General features: G+C 39.6%; 1 protein-coding gene across 1 annotated transcript in view; it reads left to right on the forward strand.

Moving 5' to 3' along the window:
* Positions 1-798: 798 nt before the first annotated feature.
* UGT8 (UDP glycosyltransferase 8) overlaps positions 799-26713 on the forward strand; it is a 49685-nt gene continuing 23770 nt past the window's right edge. The window contains exon 1 of the mRNA XM_045537366.1: positions 799-1727. Within this exon, the coding sequence (XP_045393322.1) occupies positions 906-1727 (822 nt within the window). The 5' untranslated portion in view covers positions 799-905. The remainder of the gene's footprint in view (positions 1728-26713) is intronic.

Below are 26713 nucleotides of genomic sequence, written 5' to 3' on the forward strand. Positions count from 1 at the left end.
CACTGTAATGACTTTAACTGTTAAACATACTCTGCTAACATGAAGGGGTAGGAGAAGTATCAGCCTTCAAGTGTACAGTTATCATCTGATTTGCCATTTGGCCCTGAGTGACAGGTGCAGCATAGCAAGTCTCATCTGGGACACGGTGACTCATCAGTCTCCCTTTCAATAAGCGTTTACTGAGATACATTTAACCCTCTGGAACTTTTCTATTAAAAGTTTCTCTTCTAGGTTGTGCCCTGGAATGCATTAGCAAATTGATATAAATTACATAAATATCAACTGCCAGTATACCTATGGTATTTAGGTAAAGGGAGAATACATGTTAAAGATTATTTTTTCCTCTGGAAAAAAAATCTTATCTACAGAACGACTGAAGTTCCACTTAAAAGAATTGTTTGCTAAAACAATCGTTCTTTGGTGTACCTTAGGATTAACTGGAAAGGTAACAGCTCAAATATGATGATTTAAATGAGAGACACACATGCTGATGTACCTGGAAATCAAAAATCCTAGGATCTTCTTCCTAGGATTAACATTGACATTCAATTAGAAGATAACCAGATGTTTCATAGATATTATTGAAAGAAAAGATATTATCTGTCATTCAACCTTATAGAAGTTTTATTTCCAGTTTTTAAAAATCTAGTTTACTGATGCTCTGAAACAGATCCATTTTTAATATATTTCAGTTCGTATCAACTTTGCTTCCAATTCTATACTCAAATGACTGATCTTTCGAAAGCAAAGAGGTAATGCCAACACATGTTAGGGTAATTTTAAAAGCGATGCTTTTTAGACGACGTAGCAGGTCATCGTGTATTTTGGAACAAGACCTGCGTGACTGTTGTGAGTGGTCAGCGTGGTATTCTGTTCTAAGTGGCTTTCTGGTTGTCATTGCAGCGATGAAGGCTTACACTTCCTGTTTCATGCTCCTGTGGAGTGCGGTCGGGATGGCGAAGGCCGCCAAAATCATCATCGTGCCGCCGATCATGTTCGAAAGCCACATATACATTTTCAAGACGCTGGCCTCAGCCCTGCACGAGAGAGGCCACCGCGCAGTGTTCCTGCTCTCGGAAGGCAGGGACATCGCCCCGTCCCACCACTACAGCCTCCAGCGCTACCCGGGGATCTTCAACAGTAGCACCTCGGACGCTTTCCTGCAGTCCAAAATGCGGAATATCTTCTCCGGGCGGCTGACGGCCATCGAGCTGTTTGACATCCTGGATCACTACACGCAGAACTGTGACATGATGGTCGGCAACCGTGCCCTGATCCGGAGCCTGAAGAAGGAGAAGTTTGACCTGCTGCTGGTGGACCCTAACGACATGTGCGGATTTGTGCTAGCTCATGTTCTGGGGGTCAAATATGCCGTATTTTCCACCGGCCTTTGGTACCCTGCGGAGGTGGGGGCCCCTGCCCCGCTGGCCTACGTCCCGGAGTTTAACTCGCTGCTCACGGACCGCATGACCCTGCTGCAAAGGATGAAAAACACTGGCGTTTACCTCATTTCCAGATTAGGGGTCAGCTTTCTGGTCCTTCCCAAATACGAGAGGATAATGCAAAAGCACAACCTGCTGCCCGAGAGGTCCATGTACGACCTGGTCCACGGGTCCAGCCTGTGGATGCTGTGCACCGACGTGGCGCTCGAGTTCCCCCGGCCCACCCTGCCCAACGTCGTGTACGTGGGGGGGATCCTGACCAAGCCGGCCGGCCCGCTGCCAGAAGTAAGGTTTGCTGAACTCCTCAGTCATTTTTCTAAACTGTGAAGGTCAATTGTGATTTTTGGAAGAGATCAGATTGGTTGTAGGTCAATAACTAACAGTACTCTAAAAAGCAGTTGGGACACAGAGCCCACCAAGAGCCCTTTATCTGTGGCCTTGCCACTTCCCTGGAACACATTCTTGCTTTGAATGAGCATTTCTGTAATGCCACAAGGCCCCTTTCCCGTATGGTCTGTAGACTGGCTGGGAAGTAGATTTGTGATTTTTTTTTTTTTTTTTGAGACAGAGTCTCGCTCTGTTGCCCGGGCTAGAGTGAGTGCCGTGGCGTCAGCAACCTCACAGCAACCTCCAACTCTTGGGCTCAAGCGATCCTCCTGCCTCAGCCTCCCGAGTAGCTGGGACTACAGGCACGCGCCACCATGCCCGGCTAATTTTTTCTATATATATTTTTAGTTGTCCAGATAATTTCTTTCTATTTTTAGTAGAGACAGGATCTCGCTCTTGCTCAGGCTGGTCTCGAACTCCTGACCTCGAGCGATCCACCCGCCTCGGCCTCCCAGAGTGCTAGGATTACAGGCGTGAGCCACCACACCCGGCCTAGATTTGTGATTAAGCAGTAATAGCTATAGCATGTGAGGAGAATACAGTTAGCTGGCTAGTTTTAATGAGTGTGATTTTGCTCTTCATTAAACAGCATCCCCTATATTCTATCCCAAGTAGCAAAATCACAGGTGTCTATGTTTAGGTTAAGTTCAGTGAACTCAAATAACTGTAAACCAAGTAAATAGAGGTTCTTTGGGAAGTCTTGACTACTAGAAAGTTAATGTCCAACAATGGAAATGAGGTGGTAACTCCGATCAAAGTAGGGTGCCAGCTAGTTTAGTGAGCAATGTAATTTAGTACGCAAATGCAGTCGCTCTACAGAAAGCGTGTCCTGTTGCAGTTTCTTTTCAAACATGGAATTAATGGCCCTTTAAGAGAATCTGTCTGTTCTCTGAGTCAAACCTAAATTTTTTTTTTTTTTTTTTTGCTGGTTGAGCCATCAGTGAATCCCTTAGTGTTCTGTGCTCTAACCTAGGTTTTTTTTTTTTGTTTTTTGAATGAGGTATCTCAGACTAGCAGAAGTCATAAGGTATCTGTTACTGTAGTGGGTTTCCTACACTCAGGTTAATTTTTGCAGCGTAACCCCAACCTCTGATGCCATTTACCAAGAAGCTTAGGGCTTGGTGTAGGATTTTCTCTATTCAAACCGTTTTTGCTGTTACCTCTGAAATTAGCCACTCACAACAACTCTGCTCCATCGTTCATTTATTTCTAGCTCTGTCACTGTGCACTAAAAATTCTGTCAAAGCCTTGATGAAGGGTAAATCCAGATTTTCTCACGTAGGTATCAGTTGAGAACAATCACAGGGCCAACTTTTCTCATGAGGCAATAAGGTGATTGGAAATAAATGATCGTAGACTGTTCTAATACAGACGTTAGATTTATATTTAGGAACCAGCACCCTGACGTATGCCATGTGGCATGGAGAGACAGAAGTGGCCAGACTGATGGCCTGTACACTGTGGCATTTCAGGTCAGTGCAGCCGCTAGAGGCCGTAAGGGCACGGTTGTCCTCCCTGACATCGACTGTAACAGATACGGATTAATCTCAGCTTATCTCAGCCATTCCTGAATTTGTCCAAGCTCATTGCGAGTGCTTAAATATTCTCTTCCAGAGTCACCTTGTAATATATTACTCTCCTTCCTAAAGGTAGCCACGATCAGATGTTAGAAGCAGCTTCTAAAATATTTGGTAAGCCAGTCTGTCCTTACCTTACGCGAGTCATTTGTAATATTATGTAAATCAGCGTTGTTCTCTCCACGTCTTCATCCGTTCCCAGGGGTAGCACTGCCTTCTGCCGGCCTCGCTTGTTTTCCGAGTGCCACATCTCCTCCTCAGTCACCTGATTGAAGCCTGAGTCAGTGATGAAAAGGAATGTTCTGATTGCCTTTTCTTTCCCTCCAGTTCCTGTACATTTTTCTTGAGTTACAGCGACTTGAATGACACAGTCTAAGTATACAGTAGTATGTCATACCTTTTTTTCCTATCCTGCTCCCTTCAATAAGATGCATAACATATGTGAATTTTTTTTTCCTACGATCCAAACTGTCTCCCATGGATCCCTGTGCCCACTGATGTCCTAAGTAGTGTCACTATTTTGTTTTATTTTAAAAACATCTTTTTAATGGTTTCTGGAGCTCCACGTAAGGTGTTACTCAGAATGTTTACTGATTTGCCGTAATCTCTCCTTTGACACCGGCTTAATCTTCTTTCTGGGCTTTCCTATTTGTTTTTTCTCTTTGGGCTTTCTGTAGTGATTATTTTGCAAGTATGCTTTTTATTTGCAACAGTTGCTTTGCGCCAATTGGGTCACACACACATATGGCACGTGCACGTGTTATATGTAATACCTGGACATAGGTAAGTACATTATTATCATTGAACGTCTGTTAGATTGTAAGTGTGAAGGGCTATTTTCATTTCGGTGTGCCTTCTATAGTTCTTGAATAGGGAGTAATTTGAAGAATTATAATGCCTTATCCTTTTAGATATTCCTTACTCTGGTGAAGTGTTATATGCTTAGGAACACATGTGTTCCTATCGAGATTTTTCTAGTGGATTTATCTGAGATAATAAACTATACTTCATGGTTCGAAGGTTTAATGAGTTTCTCAAATGCCTGTATTATATACAGATCACGGTTGTGGCACTAAAACAAGGGAGCCCAGCAAGTAGCTGCTTAGAGCACATGATTCACTAATAACAGCTTAATTGTTAATTGTCTTGGTGTCTTACATTAGAATGGATTAAGTTTTCCAGATGTCTAGAGGTGATTTGACAGTGGGATTTGAATTTCACAACTCAGGATGAAAGAAATAGAGAAAAGACATTTTTTAGAAGCTTTCATAATGTTTCAGGCTACAGAAACTTTATAGAGAACATCTAGTTCAGCTCCATTTTATTTATTCTTTCCTTTAAAATACATAACCTAGACATAGCGAATAGTCCATTCATTTCTCTCTCACATGGTAGATAGATCTCATCCCAGGCCACACAGATAGTGTGTCGCAAAGCCAGATGTAATGTGGACTGTTTTGCTCTTGGTTAGGTATTTTGTCAAGATGCCTTGCATCCCTTGTCACTCATTCTAGTCATGTAGACACAACTGTGCACAAAAACCATGCAGACACTGAAAGCTCCAACTTTAGCATAATACGTTTTATCCATGTAACAAGAACACTTGTACCCTCCAATATTTTGAAATAAACATTTTTTTAAAAGGAGGAATAAAATATGTGCAAATAAACCAAAAAGAAAAAAAAAAGCATGCAGAGACAGTGGTCTCGCGATCTTATTTATTTGCCATCTCAAAGACTGTGGGGGCTTCATATGAGAGTCAAATGAAATCAGATGGACTCTGACTTATGCTTTGGAGGTTCAGTAATAAAAATCAGCCTAAATGCAAATGGTTCTGATTACAATGTGGAGTGAAGACACAGCGTGTGCCTGGATAATAGAATCGTTGTAAAATTCGTGTTGGAAATGTGCCTGGAGGAACCACTGTTCTCACACTGTCTTGGCTGCCTAGAAGGTTGGGTCTGAACAGGTGTGATTAAGGGGAAGGGGTCCGAGTTGGATCATATCCATGTAGTGGCTTGTCTGCTCTGTCATTGCAGGCTGACAGAGAACATGGATACAAATTTAAAAAAAAAAAAATTGTTACTTTGGTCAAGAAGGAGGTCTGTAAAGAGGTTCTTATTTGAATAAGTCCTTTAAATATTAAATGTGAATGAAATAATAACATCTAAAAGGATTGATTGTAGCTTTTAGTAATTTTATTAGAAGGTAGTAACAATAATACCACCACAGAATAGTACAGGTTTATGTAGGAAGTTTGTCAGTTATTAAAATTAAAATGTTTCAGGTGGTAATTTTTAGGTGATTTCCCATTGGCCGAGGTGGTCTGGCCCACCAGGCAGTTGACCTCTGACACTTGTCAGCTTCGACAGTCCTGAACTCTGCTAGCACCTAACAGCTTGTACCTTAACCATTGTTTTTTCTTTACATGGCTCTCTTCCTGACCAGAATGTGGGTGCCGTAAAGCGTGGGTACCCCACTTTTACTCATTTTTGTGTGCTGAGTGTCTGAAAAATGGTTGGCACTAGATAGATGTTGAATATTAAATGAACTGCATCAAACGGAAATAGTCAAAAAAATAGGTGATTCAGCTACTGCAGTAATGTTGTTAATATTATAACCATTATCTGTGTATTCCAGACGTGTGTCTGCATAACATCCCATTTGGTTAAGCAACCAAAAACCCAAGGCTAAGTTATTTTAATGAATTAGAAGTAGCTACTCTAATGTTGCACCTGCTCAACTACACCGGTCTCTGCTCTGTTCCAAGTATGCACATAAATGGGGATGCCAGTGAAAGTCAGCCCAGCCTCTGCTGCCCTGAAAGTTGTCCGGAGGTGGCGTGGCCCTGATTTAGTGTCCCTCAGGCGTGCTTTATTGCCACACTAGGAGTGTTTAAGGGCATCCTCATTTCACAGTTGTAAAGACACATTTTTAACTTAGGGAAACAGTCCTGGGGAGAGATACAGATAAGAGGTAAACAGAGATAAGAAAGAGCATGGGAACAGGGACAAGATCATGAGATAGTCGCTGTTTGTCATTTTGCCATTTGCCAGGATTCCCTCACAGAGGGAGGTCTTGGCAACAATGAGAGATTGAGCAACACATTCATTAGGTTCACCACTTGTTAGCAGGTCAGGTTATGGGGAAAAAAAATGAATCCCAGAAACAAAACCATGGCTTTCCATATTCAGTATTCACTGATTCACACAGAAGCCATTACTTATTATTACATAGGATGATTGAAAACTGATTTCAGTACTGACGAATGAAGTTTCTAGGCTTATGGAGCCAGAGTCCTTGGAGCTAAAAGGCTGGATCCAGTGTTGTAGCAGATACATTTCTGAGTTACGTTGTCTCATGAAATTTACAGCTGGAGTTGGGGTTATAACCATATTGATTAAAATGCCAGTTTTTTTCCATGAAACAGAAGCACCAAAGCCAAAGGCTTTCCTGTCCAAGTTCTATGTTGTTCACAACCCATGAAGTGGAAACGTGCATGTTGATGTTTCATTATTTTAGAGCACAAATAAACTCCTTATATGATATGATGGAAAAATACAATAAATAAATAAAATGCCAGTTTTTAAATAAGCTTGACTTAGTCAAAACATATATTGTCTATAAGTTGGTTTCTTATTGTGGATACCATCATTCACAAATAGTTTTTATAGAATGTCATCATCGATATAGTAATACTATGCTATGTTGTTAGCTATGTGGAGATCAAAAAATTGAGGACTGTAATGTTTGGAAGAGGCTAGTAATTTAATTGCAGCTACTAATTCTGAGCTCAGATATTTAGCACAACATGACAGTTGGGCAAAAATGATAGATTCCCAGTGGGAACTCGTTTATGTAAAATGTTCTTGCAGGTATTTTTGCAGAAGTTTTGTAGGTTGATCATGTATTTCGTCTTTATTTTGTAGTGAGAAACCAGATTACCTTGCTAAGTGAATCTATCCGGGAAGTAACTCAGGCACTGTAACTCAACCATCAATAACTCACTGTTCAGTTCACTGATAACGTTAATTTTCTAAGCAGCATTGTTGTTTTAAACAGCTTGTTAGCAGAATCTGCCAGCGTTATGGGCTTACAAGGACTTCCAGATACGATAGGAGACCCAAATATACAAATAGAGTGAAACAAACTTGTTTGTAATTGACATTGCGGGACCTGGCCTGATTTTTAACCCCTCCCAACCCCCCACACTGTTAAGTCTTTATGCCCTAGAGAATTGCTCTTTTAGGCATTAATTCAAACACTGGCAGTTTCAAGGGAAATATTAAGTGATCATTTTTACAGATGACAATTTTTTTTCAGTTAAATTGCCATGGGCACTAGTTTTCTGGCATGATAGAGTCTTCACAAATACTCTCATCCCAAGCCAAACAGTTCTGCTTTTGAAATGGAAACTGCTACTGCTAATGTCCAATCTCTTCCCGGGTGCAGATTTTAGACACAACGGAGTGAGCGTGAACTTGTGAGGCATCCGTGGCGCTGAGACAAACCACCCATTTCCTGGTTTTGTTTGGGGAATAGTTTACACCGACATTCCAGGTGTCGGAGGTTATTGTACAAAGCAGCAAAGTGGAAAAACAGGGGCTTTTCCAGCCAATGGTCCTGGCTTTTAATCTTGGTCTTCATATGACTCTTGGATAAAGAAAGCCTCATTAAAATGAGGACAGCAGTGGTCACCCCCGAGGGTTTGGTTGGGGAGCGCCATGGCAACGGCTGGTGCGGATGGTTGTTGCTCTTACTGTTGCTGTAATATTAATAACTCTGGTAACTTACGATGAGCCGTAATTGCTGCATCACTGATAACTTCTTATTTTCCACGTGGCAAATAGAGTGATGGTTTCAGGGCAGTGGGGAGAGGTGTGGGGGGGTGAGGAGGGGTATCTGTGGCTTCACCTCTTTCTTTCGAGCAGCTGACCGTGCGCACTTCTGCTTTCCACCTGGAAACTGGTGTCTGCCTTTCCTCCATCCTTTTTCTCACTGAAGGAGAAGGAAGATGACAGCTGAGTGAGACAGGTGGCCCCTAATGTCTGGAGGGTCTGAAGAAGTGCACGGAAACTGGCAGAAATATCTGTTCTAGGGTGGAAAGAATTGCAGGAGTAGCGTCGCGTGCGGACCACTCTCTGGTTCTGTGCTGCTCAGTCCTGAGCGAGTTTAAGCAGAACTCGAGGCAAATAAAAGACGGCTTTCTTCCTAGCAGAGACGCCACTCAAATTCTCCTCCGCACATATGCCCTGATGAACTAGACTGGCCAACCTAGCAATATCAAAAAAAGAAAAAGAAAAAAGTTGGTATTTTCTTCTAAGAGGCAGGGTGCAAACTCAGCAGCCAACCCAATCTTTCTCCTGACTTCTTCCTGTGTTTTTGTCATATATTCCCTTGTGCCTTTTGTATTCTCCTTCACGTTCCTCAGTATTTTGTAGACCAGAGTCCCATGATGTTCTTGTTCATACGTGATTGTAGGCCGCTTAGTAGGTCTAGGATGGGCCCAGTGACAAGTTTCCCGGTGATGCTAATGGTCGGAGGACTGTCTACTCTGACAACCATTGATGTAAACTCCAGCAGTCCATGTGATCCATACATTGTAATTCCATATGTAATATATTTTGTATGAGAAAGATTTTTTCTGGTAATTACAGATTTTCTCTATTTTAGAAAATTATTTTCAGTGTCAATGCACCAAAATAAATGTGCATGTATCTAGATTTCAAGAACTAGAAAAGCCCTGGATTTCATTATATATCTGGATAGCTCATTACCTTACAGTTCCCTTTTGTGAAATTAAGATGATGCTGGGGAATTATCAACTCTTGCTTTAAAATACAGATCTAAATAGACTGTCCATGTGCGGCCCTGCTCGTAATAGGTCAGGACCTTAGAACTAATATCTTTCAGCTCTTCCCATTTTCATTCACCTCCAACATTTGCCTTTGGCTTTTTGTCAAGGTATGTTTTTTGTAAAGCAGCATTTATTGCTATTTGTAGGAACCACTTTTAGTAGGATACTCAAGAATTCTGATTCTGTCACTATAAATATAGTCAGTTCATTAGTTCATTAACAGAGCATTCATTCTAGAAAGTGTTGTGAGAGATAAAAGTGCCATGCGACATGAGAGAGAAAAAGAGAGAGATGGACAGGCATGGCATCTTTTTTCCTACAATGTTTGTCTGCTTCAGAGGAGACTCCCTGGGAAAGTGGCCATTTACTTACAGTGACAGTATTTCATGTGGGTGGCTTTTGACAGGGTGGCTTTTTGGTAGAGCTACCGTGTTCAAATGGAAGAGGGAAAAGTTAGTGCCATGGTGTGCATATTATCTTCCCTTGATTTTCTTCTGCTCTCTTTTCCCCCGGTATATATAATACAGTAAAAATAAACTTCACTGGCTATAACAACTACTTAATAAATGTCTATTGAATTGAATTATTTTATACTGAATTAGATTTAGAGAAAAAGATCTTGTACAGCAGTTGAAAATATTTCATTTCCATAAATATTTGAGAAAAACACTAGGTTCTAAAAAATTTTAAATCTTTCAGAAAGAAAGAGGAAGCAAAACTCTTTGAGAGCAGATACCTCAGGTCAGCCAACTTCTATTTCCCATCAACTTTCATACCCAGTACTGTAGCATTCTGCATATTATGGGCCTTAATATATATGTTTTAAATTTATTAATTTCAAGTTTAAAAGCTGATGCACTTACCCAATTTATTTTGCAAAAATAAGATACAGTTGTTGTTACTCTGCAAATTTCCAGACCTTTCATCAGTGAAAAGCAACTCAGGTGTCTTGATAAATATTATTAAACCCTTGAGGCTAACTAAATCCTCTGACTACCTTTTCAGGCCATGGAGAGGAACAGCTGAACCAGCTTGACATTTTCTTTCCCCCCCCCCCCCCCCCCCCCCCCCCCCCCCCGCAAAGTCCTTGTAGAACTTTTTCACACGTGACAGGGAGAAGTTTTGCAAATCAGAAGGAGATGGCAACTCACACAAAGGCTAGCGAGCCATTTCGTTATACATTTAACGCAGATTTATCGGGTGCCTGATAGGTACCAGGCACTGAGCTAGCAATGTTCAGTGCAAGTCATGGTTTCTTTGTTCAGTGCTGCTTGTAGTCTAATAGGGGAAATATTAAAGATGTAAGTAAGTTAATAAGATGCATAATTGCAGTGCTGAAGTGCTGTGGGAAAAACAACAACAACAACAACAACAACAACAAAAAACGCCAGGTTGCAGTGATAGAGACAAGGAGACTTCTCAGGTGATAAGAGTAGCGCCTCCGGAGAAGGTGGGGCCAGCCAGTGGAGGGCCCTCCCAGGTGGCAGACACCATCCGGAGTGGGAAGGACCTTGCACTCTGAGGACCTGAGAAAGCTCAGTGGGGCTGAGGAGCTGGTGGCCCCGGGCCGTGCAGGGTGGCTCAGGTGAGTCTGGAGGGGTGAGCAGGGGTCGCATCATGCAAGGCCTTGGGCACCGCAAAGGGTTTGGATTTCCTCCTGAGGCTTTAGATGTGCTTTAAATGGTGGCATCTGCTTTTGGGAAGGATTGCTGTGGTGGTTTTGAGGAGGAAGCACTGTAAGAGAGAAAGAGAGGAGACAGGATCAGTCGGGTGGCTGTCACAGTAGCTCAGAGGTGAGTTGGTGGCTGCGAGACGGTGAGAAGATGATTCCAAGTCCATTTGGGAGATAGAATTGACAGGGGTGGGGTTGAACCGATTTTCCTGCTTGAGCAACTGGTGGATGGCATTTCCTTGATGGGAAAGACTGGGGGATGAACAGGTTTTTGAGGGAAGATACACTGTTTTGTTTGGGGCATATTGAATTTGAGAAACCTGTGGCTATATGAGTGCAGATGTCAAATGGACATTTGAATATGTTAGCATGGAATTGATAGAAAAGGTCACGGCTGGGTATTCAGATATGGGGTTGTCTTCCAAGAGATCCTGTTAAAGCCCTGGAAAGAAACAAGTGAAATTAATTACAGAGCAGTTTAGAGGCCCCAACAAATCCACTGTTTGAGGGTGGATGGAGTCTCCAAGAATTCTGAGATGTCATGACCTAACAAATAAAGGATAAGTAGAAAAATTGGGGTTTTAGGCCCACCTGTTATCATTGCTGCTGAATCAGACGTTTCCTTGTTTGAGTTGGGTACACAAACCCTCGTCATATGTCATTGGAACAATTTTAGCTGTTGCCAAGCAGATAAATGGCAATAAAAGACTAAATTCATATTCTCCTTTAACAATCCACTTACGTCCGTGGCGTCAGACCATTGGCAAGGTTGACAGAGCACTCACCGGGAGCCAGGTGAGCGCATGGCACTTGGGAAGATCACCTTGCCTTTATGACACGATCGTGGGCAGGTCAGCGGTGGGGCTCGGACTGGCTTTTAAAGTTTCTTCCACTTCAGTGATGGTGTGAAAGAGAACATTTTGAGCACTATGCGAACATTAAAGTACAGACTCCTCTTAAAACATTCTCATTTCTCACGCAGTTAGGTTGGGAGAACCAAAGTCAGACGTCTGATAATTCATACAGGTGAAGTCTTGCAAAGGATGATGACAAGGGACAGGCGTGGAAAAGGATCAACTTTGTAATTTATGTACTAGTGAAGCTTAGATTTTCTACTAAACCATAAGCAATAATTAGAAATAGCATTAAGACGAGTAATACCTCTTTTATAAAAGACTAATTATTAAAACTTCAAGCCATCATTTCATTTTATTTTGCACAGTACAGAAAGTGAATTTTTCCCTAGGGAATATAATCAAATTACCATTTTTGTTGAAAGATTTTTTTTTTTCTTCAACTGTAATTTTATTAAATAAAAAGAACTTTAAACCACATCAAGGCACATACATAATTTGGTTTCTTTTTTAAAAAAATTCTATCTTTCAGCTTTTTGTGATAGAGAAATTGTGACTAAGACTTTATAAAATGTTTGTCTAAAAGGCAAAAATTGAAATTATAGGAAAATGCTTCAAGCCTTTGCATGGTTTTATTTCATTTTGGTACAGTTAAATTTTTTAAAAAATTATAACATTTTTAACTTACAATTATTTCAATTACATTTTAAGTAATTTGCTTTGTCAATAAAACTTCAAATGAGGCTTGTTTACTAGGTCTTTACAGATTTAAAGAGTAGAAATTTATGCTGATGTGTAATTTGGGTCAGTTTTCTGTTATGAAGATAGAAAACTCTCCGTTGTTTTCAGCTATTTAGAAGTGTTAGAGGTTACGAAGAAGAATGTTAGGTAAAGATAAAAAGATATGTGCTAGGTTATGTACAGCTTATTTCCAACTGAATGCAAAAAGTTCATTTTTCAAAACATATATGGGCTTCTGATAATGTTTTAAGATAGATGGTATAACGTATCCCTCTAGAGTTGCTTAGTAATAAATTTTAAGTCTTTTTAAATTACAGTTTAATGGAAATCATGTGTAATATATTCTGTGTGTGGCTTCAACTGAATAAGCTACTTAGGCTAGGCTTAGTTTCTATCTAGTCCACAAAGCTTTTCAACAGAGATGACAGATACTACATAGCTATTAGCTTTGTTCACATATTGTATATAATCAGTGTTTATATTGATAACCTTACTTCTTGCAGCTGAATCGGGCCTCCAGCGTTGTATATCCAGTATTTGAGTACTTCTGTTATTCTCTTTTAAAAGTCAGTATTAGGCACTACTGGTTCCTACCAGCTGAAGCCTTACCCAGCTGTGTATTTAGCATCTAATCATGCTGAGAATTGCTAATTAGAAAATCAGACAGGACAAAGCGTACCCAGTGGAGTTGATACAATACCATTTTTGTTTGAGAAACATAAATAAATAATCTTGACGCATTAGTGGTTTCATTAGTAGGCGTTTGTAATGAGTGTGTAAAGCAGGCAATATTTAAAAAATGTTTTAATCTGCTAGGAGTAATAGGTATCAATATCATCTTTTCACAGGACTCCATAATCTCTTTAAAATATGGCTAGCCTTGGTTAAGATTATTAAGTCTGTCTTTGGCCCTTCAAATTCCGGTTTTCACTCCTCTATTCTGCTCCCTTTCAACAGATGGCCCCCTGCCCCCACCCACTGTCCCCTGCCCTCCCCTCTGATTCCTTTCACAGCTCATCGGAACCCTGTGGCCGGGAACTGCCATCCTCAGTCAACTTTGGGGGGGTGGGGGGTGCTCCAAAATCCCCTTCTTTTTTAAAATTAAAACCACCTTGTTTCTAAACCTCTCTGCTGCAGTTAGTGGTAGCGAAGAAGGAGGACAAAGAAATTCGTTCACTGCTGTGTGTTCATGGCTGACAGCAATTTATCGTATTACCTTTCCAGGTGTAGTGAATATTTTATGCTGAAATCGGAGGTCTAGTGACAAGTCAGAAGAATCAGTAGCAGCTGTTAATTAGTCTGGTTAGTAAAAGGCAGAGAGGCGATGGTTCCAGAAGATGGGGAGGCACACTCTGGGCGTCTCTGATACCAGTCTTTATTGCCCACACACATGGGGGATTATCCTCTTAAAGGCTCAAACTGTTTCCAAGGAAGGTCGTAAGGCAGCATTTTCAGCTTTTTGTGGCCCCAGATCTCACGGTTATCGTGAGTTCACAGGTAATAGCCAATGTCACCGTGCCTGATACGGCGCTTAACATTCTCTTGTCAATTTGACTTTCCTGTTTCTAGTTTGAGACTAAAATTGGCCAGACACGTGGCATGCTGAGGAGTTAAGGTGTGCAGAGAATACTTCAATGCACTTAATGCATTTAAAATGTTTAAACTGTACAGATTTTGTTGAAAATGTGTCCTCGTTTAGAAATACACAGTTTGAGAAGTAATGAAGTTGTAGTTGTCTTACATTCATTAAGGGCAAACTTAGTTTTAGCCTTTGTAGGCTAGCTCTGCTCCACCAATTCATGCTGTCATGCCTGAATGAGCAGGCGTCAGAAGAGTCCTGGTGTCAAGAGACCAGAGTCTGAGTCCCCTGTCTGCCAATCACTGGCTTTGCCACCGTGGGATTTGTCACCTGAACTTTCCAGATGCAGCTTTCTTATTTGTAAAAAGGAGAGGAATATTAGTATTTTTGTCTATATCAAAAACATTTATTGAAAATCAATAGATTATTAAGTATCTATAAATTAGAGAGCATTATTTTAAAAGTGATGGATTTATTGCAGAATTTGCAAGAAGTATACGTTATTAACTAAAATGTAGCACGTTTACTAAGATGAGCTGCATTTTTAAGAAATCGTTCAGTGGAAAACCAAAGATCTGGAGTTTTGGTGCCATTTCTCCTGCTAATTCCAATAACAAACAGGATTTTTCTGAAAGTCGCATTTATCTGGATGTCATCCAAGGGCTAGTAAGTAACTAGTCAAAAAGACATTTGCCAGACCAAAATAAATGCCAAGATGTCCTGGAACTAACCTTCATATACTGGACTCACAAAGCTAACCTTAAGTTGTCTTTACTCAGAGTTAATTTACTCCAGTTATAAACCTTCTAAACAGCTTGGTTATTTTATTTCAAAGCCCGTGGAGATTAAAACAGCAAATAAATTTTTGAGGCAGGCCTGCTGAAAGCAAGGAAAACAGACAATTTAATCTGACAGAAGAGAGAGGAGACCCTTCTAGAATAAATATTAACAGAATATAAGTAACTCAAAAGGCATAGTCCTCTCGGACCACCGAGTGTCATAGATCTTGAAGACATGAACCTACCAGAATGCCACAAAACATGATTAAGTTCCTGTCTCATACATGTCTGTGTAATCAAGGGACAGAACACCTTTTATAGGGACTTCAGTCAACAGTAGGCCTGAGCTGTCATGCAGACTAAAAGTCCCAGAATGATGCAGTTCCTAACAGGCTTCAGATAAATGTGTTTGTACTTAGGTGAAGAGATCCCAAACTACTTCCTCAGGATAGGGCCAGTTTATTCATTTGCAAAATGAACAGTTTGGGCTAAAGTTAGAACATAGGCTAACATAATGTAAACTCATATTTTCCTGCCAAATTAATACCATATACTTTAAACCTCTGGCAGATTTCTTAAAATCAGTTTTATCATAGAATATACATATATGTATAGAATGTGCTTGCTTTCTTTACTTAAAAACAGCAAGAAGAAAAATGCCCTTTTGTCATTATGATCCGATCAGACAATAACACTTGGAAAATTTTAGATCATTTATTCATTTAAATCCAGTGACTGTGTTAGCTCCTGAGAACACAGGATTTAGCAAAACAGACTTGATTTTTTTTTTCTCTCAAGAAGCTTGATTCTGATGAGAGAGATAAACATTAAACTACTAATGGTATTATTGATAGTTGACATTTAGAAGTGCTATGAAGGAGAACATAGTGTGCTAAAAAGTATGGCATTAAGGCCTGGGAGCAAGGAATAGGGTCCTTTGCAAGCTGTTTACATGAGGGTCCTAAGGATGTTCCGCTGTAAGTTTTCTATCCCCGACTTCTGGATCTGAGCTAAGGAAGTTCTCACTAGGGAAGACCACCACCTCATCACAAGACCCTCTGGGGAACCCCGTGACTAAAGCTCTTTGAAAGGAATAGCAAGGAGAGCTGCAGGCCAGGTGACTTATTTTGGGACATTCATCTGTCCTCCCTCCCTCTCTCTTTTCCTTTCTCCTTCTTTCCATACTAATTTCTTGAAGGTCCCCACGTGAGAGACACTGTACACTCTCTAACTTGTAAACTTCTCTCTTGCGACAGGGAGCAAGGACCTCCTCCTCCTGCTGCTGTTACAGCCGACATTTAGGTCCTTCTGATTTGGTCTTGCTGAGTGTTCTCTAGAAAGTTAATCCTTGCCACTAGCTGCTTGTTTGGGTGATGAATTTTCTGTCATTTGTGACTACGCTAAGCTTTATAGGTTTACTGTGGCCTGTCCCTACTCAGATCTGTCATTCTTGCATACCTCTTACAGCAGATTTTCTAGCTTCCATCCCAAGCTCACTGAGGATTTCTACACTTTCCCAATCTGATGGGGATCTTGGCTGAGATTATTGCTTCATCCTTATTAAAGAAAATGCCCAGTCCTTCATACTCGCATCCTGGGCTTATTCATTCCCTTGTTCAGGAACATTTGTTGAGTGCCCATCATGGGCAAGGGACTCCATTAGATGCCGAGGCCACAGAATAAAATGCCACCGTCCTTAAAGCTCTCAAGGATGTTACATGCAGTCTCTAAGTTTTCCAGCTGATTGGGATCCCAGTGCCCTTTCTACTTGTGAAAGAAAACTCGCAGTGGAAATAAAGGACAGCAATTCTGACTCTCTTAGACTCTCTCTATTAGACTCCATTTACTCATTTCCTTCATTCATCAATTCTGTTAGGAAATACATATTCACTGTCAGGCGTTATTCCAGATGTCACGCCAAGTGGTGTACTAACTATGCCCTCCTTTAATGGTACTAGAAGAACCTGCCATTTCCAAGTCTGACCTTGTGGGCATTCTGATGTCCCCGGCTCTCTTGTGTAACATAAGGCCATTCACATGCCCATTAAACTTAGGTGCAACTGAGGCAGAATTGGAATGGGATTATATGTCCAGAAAGCAGTGCCTGGAAAGGCGTCCTCGCTGGGCTTTAATTAATTTGGAATGAAGATTATACGTCCTGAAATCTTTCCCATTTCTTTGCTTTGCCTTTTTTTTTTTTTTTTTCCTTGTCCCTTGACTTTTCCCATAGCAACTGAGTATAGTTCCTTTTGGAAACCATCTCTGTCTGAACTGACCTAAGGGGGCCGCTTGGAACTGGAATGCACCCAGGTTGTCACACGAGGCAAACCTGTTGTTTTAATCGTGGTTTCACTATTACTAGTTGTAGGTCCTTGGGCAAGTTACTAATATTTCTCTGAACCTCAGCTTCTTTATCCATAAAATGAGAAAAATAATTCTGTTGCGAAAATTAACAGGATTAAATTGTGCTAAGTCCTGGCACACAGTAGGCTGGCTTCCCTTGCTTGCCTGACCTGGTCTTCTCTTCCTGACACAGCTTAGCTTGCTGGGGGGAGAGGGGCAGTGTGTGGAAGGCAAGGAACTGGGATCGGGTGATGGCTGCTTACTGGGTGCATGCGACACCAGTCGTTGACTTCAGTTTAGTGACATAGTGCTTTTTTCATTTTCACTGTTAAGATCCGTAGTCTTTATGTAAAGAGATATTTCTTTAGAAGAGAAAAATTTCTCAGGTTTCTACTTCTATAATATTTTCAGGAGGAATAAACATATAAGAGTTGCCTCAAATTGATCCCAGCTGCCATCCAGAATCGGTAAACAAGAGATTTTTGTGTGTATCTGTGTTAAAAGTTAAAAATATATATATGCTGCCCTAAGGTCATATATTGCTGGATTTTATTTAATTCAAAGATTTACCCTAGGAAATATCACCGAAAGGACATCCTTAGTCTCAGCTTAAAAAGTTAAGCTTTGGGTTTTTTTTGGCATTTTAGTTATGGTTTTCAGTCTTAGGGTACTTTCTGTAGAGAAGTTCTACTGAACTTTTGAATGTTGCTATGTTCAAAAAGACCTGGCAGGCAAAATCTAAATTTAATATCTAACATTAATAGCCTTTAGAAAGGCTAAAGTTTAATAATTTGTAATGAACCTTTGTCAATTGATAATCAGTTGCTGCAGAAAGAACTACAAAAGCCCTGCTGTTGGTGGCATTGCTATGAATAGATAATATTTCATAGATAATATTATCTTTTTTTTTTTTTTTTTTTGAGACACAGTCTCACTCTGTTGCCCGGGCTAGAGTGAGTGCCGTGGCGTCAGCCTAGCTCACAGCAACCTCAAACTCCTGGGCTCAAGCGATCCTCCTGCCTCAGCCTCCCGAGTAGCTGGGACTACAGGCATGCGCCACCATGCCCGGCTAATTTTTTCTCTCTATATATATTTTTAGTTGGCCAGATAATTTCTATTTTTAGTAGAGACGGGGGTCTCACTCTTGCTCAGGCTGGTCTCGAACTCCTGACCTCAAGTGATCCACCCACCTCGGCCTCCCAGAGTGCTAGGATTACAGACATGAGCCACCACGCCCGGCCAGATAATATTATCTTAAAGTGTAGCATTATTATTAATAGTTTATTCCCTCCCTTTCCTCCAACCATGTGAGAGGTCTTTCTTTTTGCTTAGTCTCACTTTGTTCCTATTCCTATAATCAAAGCAATAATTGGAATTTTGATTATGTTAAGTTTGAGTCTGGTGATTTCCCTGAATGACCTATTCATAGATTCTAGTTCATAGAAGTAATGAGAAAGTTATTTCATAATTAAAAATGCTAGAATTAAAAAAAATAAAAAATATTAACTATACTAATACACAGAAGCTTTTATGTTTTAGTTTATTAATAAAACAAACTACTAAACTGAAAAAAAATGCTAGAATTAGAAAATTTTCATAATATGTTAAAATAGGAACATTTGATGCTACAAATTCCAATGAATGTTAGACATAGGTTTATTCAAATATATTTATCTGACCAGGATTATGATGATATTAGTAGACCCCTAGTCTATTTGGTATTTATTGATTCATAAAATGAGACATTAACCATTGTAGTAAAGTGACTGTAGTATCCAACATGGTGAACGATTGTAGTAAATACTGTGAAAAAGGAGGATGGAGAAGAAAATTGTTTATTAAATTTTTAGAACCCGAAACAGACACAATTAAACTTGAAGGAATTATAAAGTCTAAATTTCTCCATTGCCTGAATTAGTCTTCTCATCATCTTTTGCATTTTGATAGAAAAAGGAAATATTTGTAGACATTGTATTTTTCCATCTACCTGTGCACTGAAAATAAAACCAACATAACTCGATAGTTTTAAAAGTGAATTTGAAGTGTTATAAGATGAAACTTAATAGTTTAAGTGCTTGGACATTCAGATTAAAGGGAAAGAAACAAACATCAACAAAAGGAGAAAAGGGGGCTTATTATCCAGTTAGATGGTAGAGGTAGGAGTTAGCGCTACCTGTATGCTGAGCAATAGTCTCCTCTTGTTAAAACTGTTGACAGGACCCTCATGTTAATAGTAAAGTCAGACGCAGCAATGTCTGCCTGAAAGATCATGAGTTTTTTCAGCCTACATTAACCTTGGTTGGATTTTTTTTTTTTTAGCCACTTATGTCTTTGAGATATTGAGACTTCTGAGCTTATATTATGGTGTTCTCATTTTTTAAGAGAAACTGCCTACCTTACGGTGATGTTTTGCAGTTTAAATGGGATGATAGAGTGAGTACAGCACCTTATCTAATACCTTGCCCAGCACGTACCAGGCACTCAAAGATCAGTAGCTGTTTCTTAGCTTGTAGCAAGATGAACATATAATTATAGTTTTTTGATTAGAATTTTACTGATGTATCCTTTCCAGTATAAGACTGTTCAGCTAAACCTGTTCTTTTAACTGTCTTTTTGAGCTGTGAATATTTTGCTTCCTGAATCCTATTCCTGTTTTCACTTGAGTAAGCGGTTGTACGTGGAATCACCCAGCACAGACAGCTGAATAAACCAGCACTCATCACTTCAGTAAATAAAATTCTACTTATTTCACCTTTTTCTCTCCCGGCTGTTTTAGATTGTAAGCAACAGGATTTAAGTTTGCCATTTGACTTTCTGTTGATGATGAGAAAAATGTTATTTGTTTCAAATAACGTGTTGTTTTAGAGCCCTTTAAAGGGCTAAGCCATAGAAAAATAAATAGGGTGGAATTAATCATTTAATGACACCGTTTACTCTTGCATTTAGAAAAATACTTCTTAATGCAAAATATGGTGCTTTTATTTTGTGCATTATTATCTACGGGCTTCTGAAATCAGCTGTGTGATCCCTGATCAGTATCGTGCCTCAGTCAGAACGAAAATTGAAACGGCTACATCTTTAGAGGATTCTTTTGTTTTTCCGAAATGGGAAATCACTTTTGGAGCTTTGAACATAAAGCCTTTTGGGTGCTTGCTATTTTATGTAATATTAAGTTATAAAAACAATGTTTGTATGTAAGACGTTGGCTGCTTCTAGGTAATTAGGCACCTGTGTTCAGGAGGACAGAAAGAAATGCTGTAAACATAAGTTTAAATTGTAATAATTAACACAGGTTTGGAGAAGGATAAAGTACCTAAATAAGCTACTTGAATGACAGTTGGGAAAATTTGGCAGGAATATCCTTGAGGAGGGAGGGAAAGCACTGAGCCACGTAGTACCAAGGAGAAGTTGTTCATGCATCTTGTGGTTTTTCCCTTTGGTACTGATAAAGAGGAGTTTGTGGGGGTTCGAAAAAAATGTTATATTGTCACATCTTCCTGAGAGGTTAATAATACCTAGCCATTAAATAGCTTCAGGGCATTGTTTTAGAGAAAGGTCTTATTTCACAAACAAAAGAGAAATCACTCAAACTGTATTTCTTTCTGATAGTGCTGAGCTCAGTATATATTTGGCATTATACACAGTAAGTACTCAGTGAATCTCTGTTGGATGAATAAATGCATTTGCAGTTTTTATATCAGTTTCTCAGATGGTCAGGAAACTAAGATTTTAAGCATATCTGATTAGTGACGTTGAACATTTTTTCATGTTTATTGGCCATTAGTCTATCTTCTTTTTTAAAGTTTCTGTTCATGTCTTTAGCCCATTTTTAATGGAGTTGTTTGATTATTTTCCTTGCTGATTTGCTTGAGTTCTTTGTAGATTCTGGTTATTAGCCCTTTAACGGATGTATAGCATGCAAAATTTTCTCCCATTCTGTAGGTTGTCTATTTGCTCTGTTGATTGTTTCCTTGGCTGTGTAGAAGCTCTTTAATTTATTCAAGTCCTATTTATTTATTTTTGTTGTTGCTGTGATTGCCCTTGGAGTCGTCTTCACAAATTCTTTGCCTAGGCTGATATCTAGAAGAGTTTTTCCAACATTTTCTTCTAGAATTCTTACGGCTTCATGTCTTACATGTAAGTCTGTGATCCATCTTGAATTAATTTTTGTGAGTGGTGAGCAATATGGATCCTGTTTCAATCTTCTGCATGTGGCTATCCAATTTTTCTAGCGCCATTTATTGAATAGGGATTCTTTGCCTTAGTGTATATTGCTGTCTGCTTTGTCAAAGATCAGATGGCAATATATGGATGGTTTTATATCTGGGTTCTCTATTCCATTGGTTTATGTCTCCATTTTTGTGCCAGTACCATGCTGTTTTGGTTACTATACGCTTGTAGTATAGCTTAAAGTCTGGTAAAGTGATGCCTCCAGATTTTTAGCTTTTGCTTAAGATTGCATTGGCTATTTGGGCTCTTTTCTGGTTCCATATGAAGTGTAGAATTATTTTTTCTAGATCTGCAAAAACTGACATTGTTATTTTGAGGGGGATTGCACTGAATCTGTAAATCACTTTGGGTAGTATGGACATTGTAGCAATGTTGATTCTGCCAATCCATGAGCATGATATGTTTTGCCATTTGTTTACATCATCTGCAATTTCCTTCCTCGGTGATTCATAGTTCTCTGTGTAGAGATCTTTCACCTCCTTGGCCAAATATATTCCTAGGTATTTTATGTTCTTTGTTACTATTATAAAAGATATTGAGTCCTTGATTTGATTCTCAGCTTGACTGTTGTTGGTATATAGGAATGCTATTGATTTGTGTACAGTGATTTTGTAGCCTGAGACTTTGCTGAATTTTTTTTTATCAATTCCAGGAGTCTCTTGGCGGAATCTTTGGGGTTTTCTAGATATAAGATCATATTGTCAGCAAAGAGCAATAGTTTGATTTGACCTCCTCTTTCCCCATTTGGATACCCTTAATTTCCTTCTCTTGCCTGATTGCTCTGGCTAGGACTTCCAGCACTATGTTAAATAGAAGTGGTGCCAGGGGGCATCCTTGTCTTGTTTCAGTTCTGAGTGGAATTGCTTTCAACTTTTCCCTATTCGGTATGATGTTGGCTGTGGGTTTGTCATACATAGCTTTTGTAATTTTGAGGTATGTTCCATCTGTGCATATTTTAAGAGTTTTTATCATAAAACGGTGCTGAATTTTGTGGAATGCTTTTTCTTCAAGTATTGAGATGATCATATAATTTTTGTTTTGGCTTCTGTTTATGTGGTGAATCACATTTATGAATTGACGTATGTTGAGCCATCCTTGCATCCCTGGGATAAAGCCCACTTGGTCGTGGTGGATTATTTTTTTGATGTGCTGCTGAATTAGGTTTGCTAGAATTTTATTGAGGATTTTTGCTTCTATATGCATAAGGGATATCAGTCTGTAGTTTTCTTTTTTTGTTGTGTCCTTTCCTGGCTTTGGTATCAAGGTGATACTGGCTTTGTAGAATGGGTTGGGGAAGATTCCTTCCTTCTTGATGTTATGAAACAGTTTCTGCAATATGTGAACCAATTCTTTGTAGGTCTGATAAAATTTGGCTGTGAAACCATCTGGTCCAGGATTCTATTTAGATCTGTTGAAAGCCATGATACATCAGAAATGAAACACAAATTTCTTAAATTCTTTCAATGCTTCTTTCTTTCTGTAGTTTCAACAGTCACTGGTTGTTCCTCCTTGGAAATGTCATCCATATTTTTCTGTTCCATTTTATTTCCACTTTTATTTTCTGCAAACCGCTGTGACCTCATGTGTCAACAATTACGGATCCTACTAACCTGTTTCCCAAGCCTCACCCTTGAGGTGCAGTGCCCTTTTTCCTTGAGTCTAATCTACACTGAAAACAATGAACAATTAATCTTCAAATAATGAGCACTCATTATTTGTATACCTGGTGTTGGAATAGTATAGGCCTTCCATAAACATGTACTGAATGGATGAATAAATACAATTTATAATTTGTGACCTATGCATTTTTCAATCCTTTTCCTGCCTAAAATGTCCTATTCCTTCCTTTATGCCTGTTAAAATTCTGTATGTCCTTTCATTCAATGCTTGTTGAGTGCCTCGTATCCGCAAGGCTTGTATTGCATGGGGTGGTGGTGACCATGTGTCTCTGCATGGCCCCTCTGCAGCTGAAAATGGCCCACTTGCCTCTTGGGTTATCATTCTCACGTACAGCTTTGCTGGAACGCATGACATTGCTAGTTACTCGTTTGTCTTTTTGTCTGAATATTCCTAATCTGCTTAATAGCTCCTTACGGGCACTTTTTAGCTTCTACTATAATTAAATAATCATAACACCCACTACATGCAAGGCACAGAGATGTAGACTTCTTAACCATCTTTAAGGATTGAAAAAAATCAGGAAACTTAGGAGCAGGGGGATTCAGACTGTTTATTGTAGAGAAAATTCAATGAGAAAATAAATGAACAATATTGGTCATTAAATTACTACCAAGCTATGGTAAAATGTCTTGAATCGGGATAAATACTGAGTTTCACTACCAAGGACCCTTTAAAACAATGCCAGTGGTTATCAGTTGGTGAATGGTTACCACAAGGGGGCGTAGCGTTGCGTGCTTTGTGTGCACCATTCCATGTTATCCTCATGACAATCCTGTGAGGTACAAGAACTATTGGCATCCTCATGTTTCTTATCAGGTAAGAAAAGATGAGTAACTTCACCCAAGTCATGTAGTGAAGGATCCAGCCCAGGTGTTTTTGAAAGCCTGTGCTCCTAACCACTATTTCTGGACACTGTAGGGTTCATTCAGAATCCAAATAGGCTAAACCATTAAAAGTAGTGAAAATGAGTAGTACTATTTTTTGTGAGTTTTCCGGATCCCTCAAAAACAGCATGATTAAATTATTTTGCTCATGCCCTATTACACACACAAATAATAGTAGGTGTGCTTATGTATCACATTGTTAGAAAAAGGCCCACAAATGGTAACTCTCAACTACAATGAAAGCCCCTGTTTTATATAGGATAAAAAAATAGAGATAAGAAGAAAAGTTCTCTTATGATCATTGTAGGAAAACCTGCTTACACAAAAGTGGTAGATACCTGATATATACCAATGACCTCAAGTTAAAGTGTCATCTGCCAGGGGGAAAAAAAAACAATTCTACACAGGCTAGATCTGTTAGAATTGTGCCTTAATATGAATCACACACGTATTTTCTGAGTTGTGCAAAGATATACAAGTGAAATAGGTAGAATTTACATCTTTCAGGACACCATTAATTTATAAATATACATTGAGTGCTCACTTTTTGTGAGCTAAGTCTCTTCCAGGTTTGGGAGAAGAGAGAATGAAACAAGATTCCTCTAAGAATGTACATTCTTGAGCAGGTGTCGGATGTAAACAATTAAACAGATGTATGCACAGGGACACAATATCTTTTTGTCGCCTTATTTGGTATCTATAATAAGAGATACTGCAGAATATCTATTCACCTTTGATTTTTCAAAGTGAATTAGCTCAGGAGTGCTTCTGGCAGATATGTTTAGATATACTGTTTGGCAAAATTTATGTGTGATACGATTTTTAAAGAAAGATTCCTGTGGGATTGATGAATGACAAAAGTGCCTTTTATGGAAAAAAAAATCTGCATTTATTTTTATTGCTAATTAAAAGAGACCCTGCATGCAATCGGATATCTTTTGTTGGAAAAAAGGAAAACATAAACTTTATCTGTTTAAAATCTGTGAAAAAAGATAACTACTAATTTAAACTACGTTAGATGAACTATATATGTATATACATAATAAAACACTTCAACACCAATCAATGTGATAGAAACAATTTGGTAAAACAGTGGACTTACCATCATCATGATCATCAAAAGTGCCATGTGACTCAATTTCTATCTTAATGAGAAATGCTACTTCTAGAAAATTATTTCTTTCAACCGGGGTTTCACAGGAAAACTAAGCCCTACAGAAAATGATTTGAATGAGTGTTTTCTCTGTTCTCCTCAAGATACAGAGCTAGGTACAGAGCTAGTGCCACTTCCAGGGACATTCAAGAGAAGTCAATTCATTGCACGTAATGGATGCTTTGGATAAGGCATTAGGCTTAAATCTCTCACAAAACCAGGGGCGAGAAAAGATCATGGCAGGCTCCTTGAAATACATCTCTGTGCCATTCGATGCTCACAATTCGTGATCGTGATGTTTTTTTCAATGCCCGGAAATGAAAATACTTGTTTCAGGCAAACTTGCTCCTATTGTTGTTTGGGTCATTTGCTGGCTTCATGTCAGAGTCACTGCCCTGCAGAGATACATTTCCACCGTCATGGGGACAGCCTTTTGCAAAAGTTCTGGAGTTTGAGACAGAGCAGGATCCTCTGGAGTTTTGAAACGTGACTATTGATTTAGGGAAAGAAACCTGTTACTATCCCTGGGATTGATTCTGACCTCTTCATTCTAGAGGTGTGATTCTGGCTGTGAAACCGTACACAACTAGCAACAGATTGACAATTTCAGTGGTAAATAATTTGTCCTTTTTAGAAAGTCATATTGATAACTTGCAGAGAATTTATAAACTACATGAAGTACAGTCTAATCCATAAATAGTCCCCAGGCGTAGTGTCTGAGATATTATAAAAGATGTCCACCGCTTCCTTTCCAAGGGTCTGTAGCACAAACCTCTGATTTTCTATTTTGTCATTACTTAACAATGACAGTTAAATAATAATAGCTAATGCCCACTGAGTGCTTTTATATACCATTCTAAGCGATTTCTGTGAATTAGCTTTCTTAGGCCTCATACCATCCCTGTGGGGTAAGGACTGCTCTTGTCTCCAGTTTGCAGGTGAGGAACGTGGGGTCCGGGGAGCCTAAGTGGCTTGCCCACGGTTACACGGCCAGGGACTGGCAGAAGACGGAATTTGAGCTCAGTCTGCTGGTCCTTGCATGTCACCCTGTCTCTGCCCCTTACATCCTTCCGTTCCCTTTTCCTTGTTCTCACTTGTCCATTGGCAGAACTGTGGACGACATTTTGTGAATATAAACAGATACTTCAGTTCATGGATAATGCAGTGTTCTGGCTTATGGGGGTTGGTGTCAGTTCAGGGTCTTCTCTGCCAATCGGGGAGATTTTCTTATATCCCGAAGAATCCAAACAACGATTAATTCAGCCTTTGTTCTATGGTCCTTGCCTAGTTGACCTTTCATATATAATGCAGGGTTCCTTGTTATGATTTGCTGTATTCCTCTTCATTGCCTAGGGTGGAAGGCCATTCCAGCGCTTTTGAGCTTACTCTGAGCGGATCAGTATGTGCTAACATTTGTGTGTTTTGCTGGTACTCAAAGTGTATGAGAAATTAAGAATATGCCCTGCCTGCCTGTGTTGAGGAAGGAGGGCCGTAACTGGTGTGAACATGTGTGTTCAGCAGTATCATTTACATGT

This window comes from Lemur catta, chromosome 26 (assembly GCF_020740605.2).
Source record: "Lemur catta isolate mLemCat1 chromosome 26, mLemCat1.pri, whole genome shotgun sequence".
NCBI lineage: Eukaryota > Metazoa > Chordata > Mammalia > Primates > Lemuridae > Lemur > Lemur catta.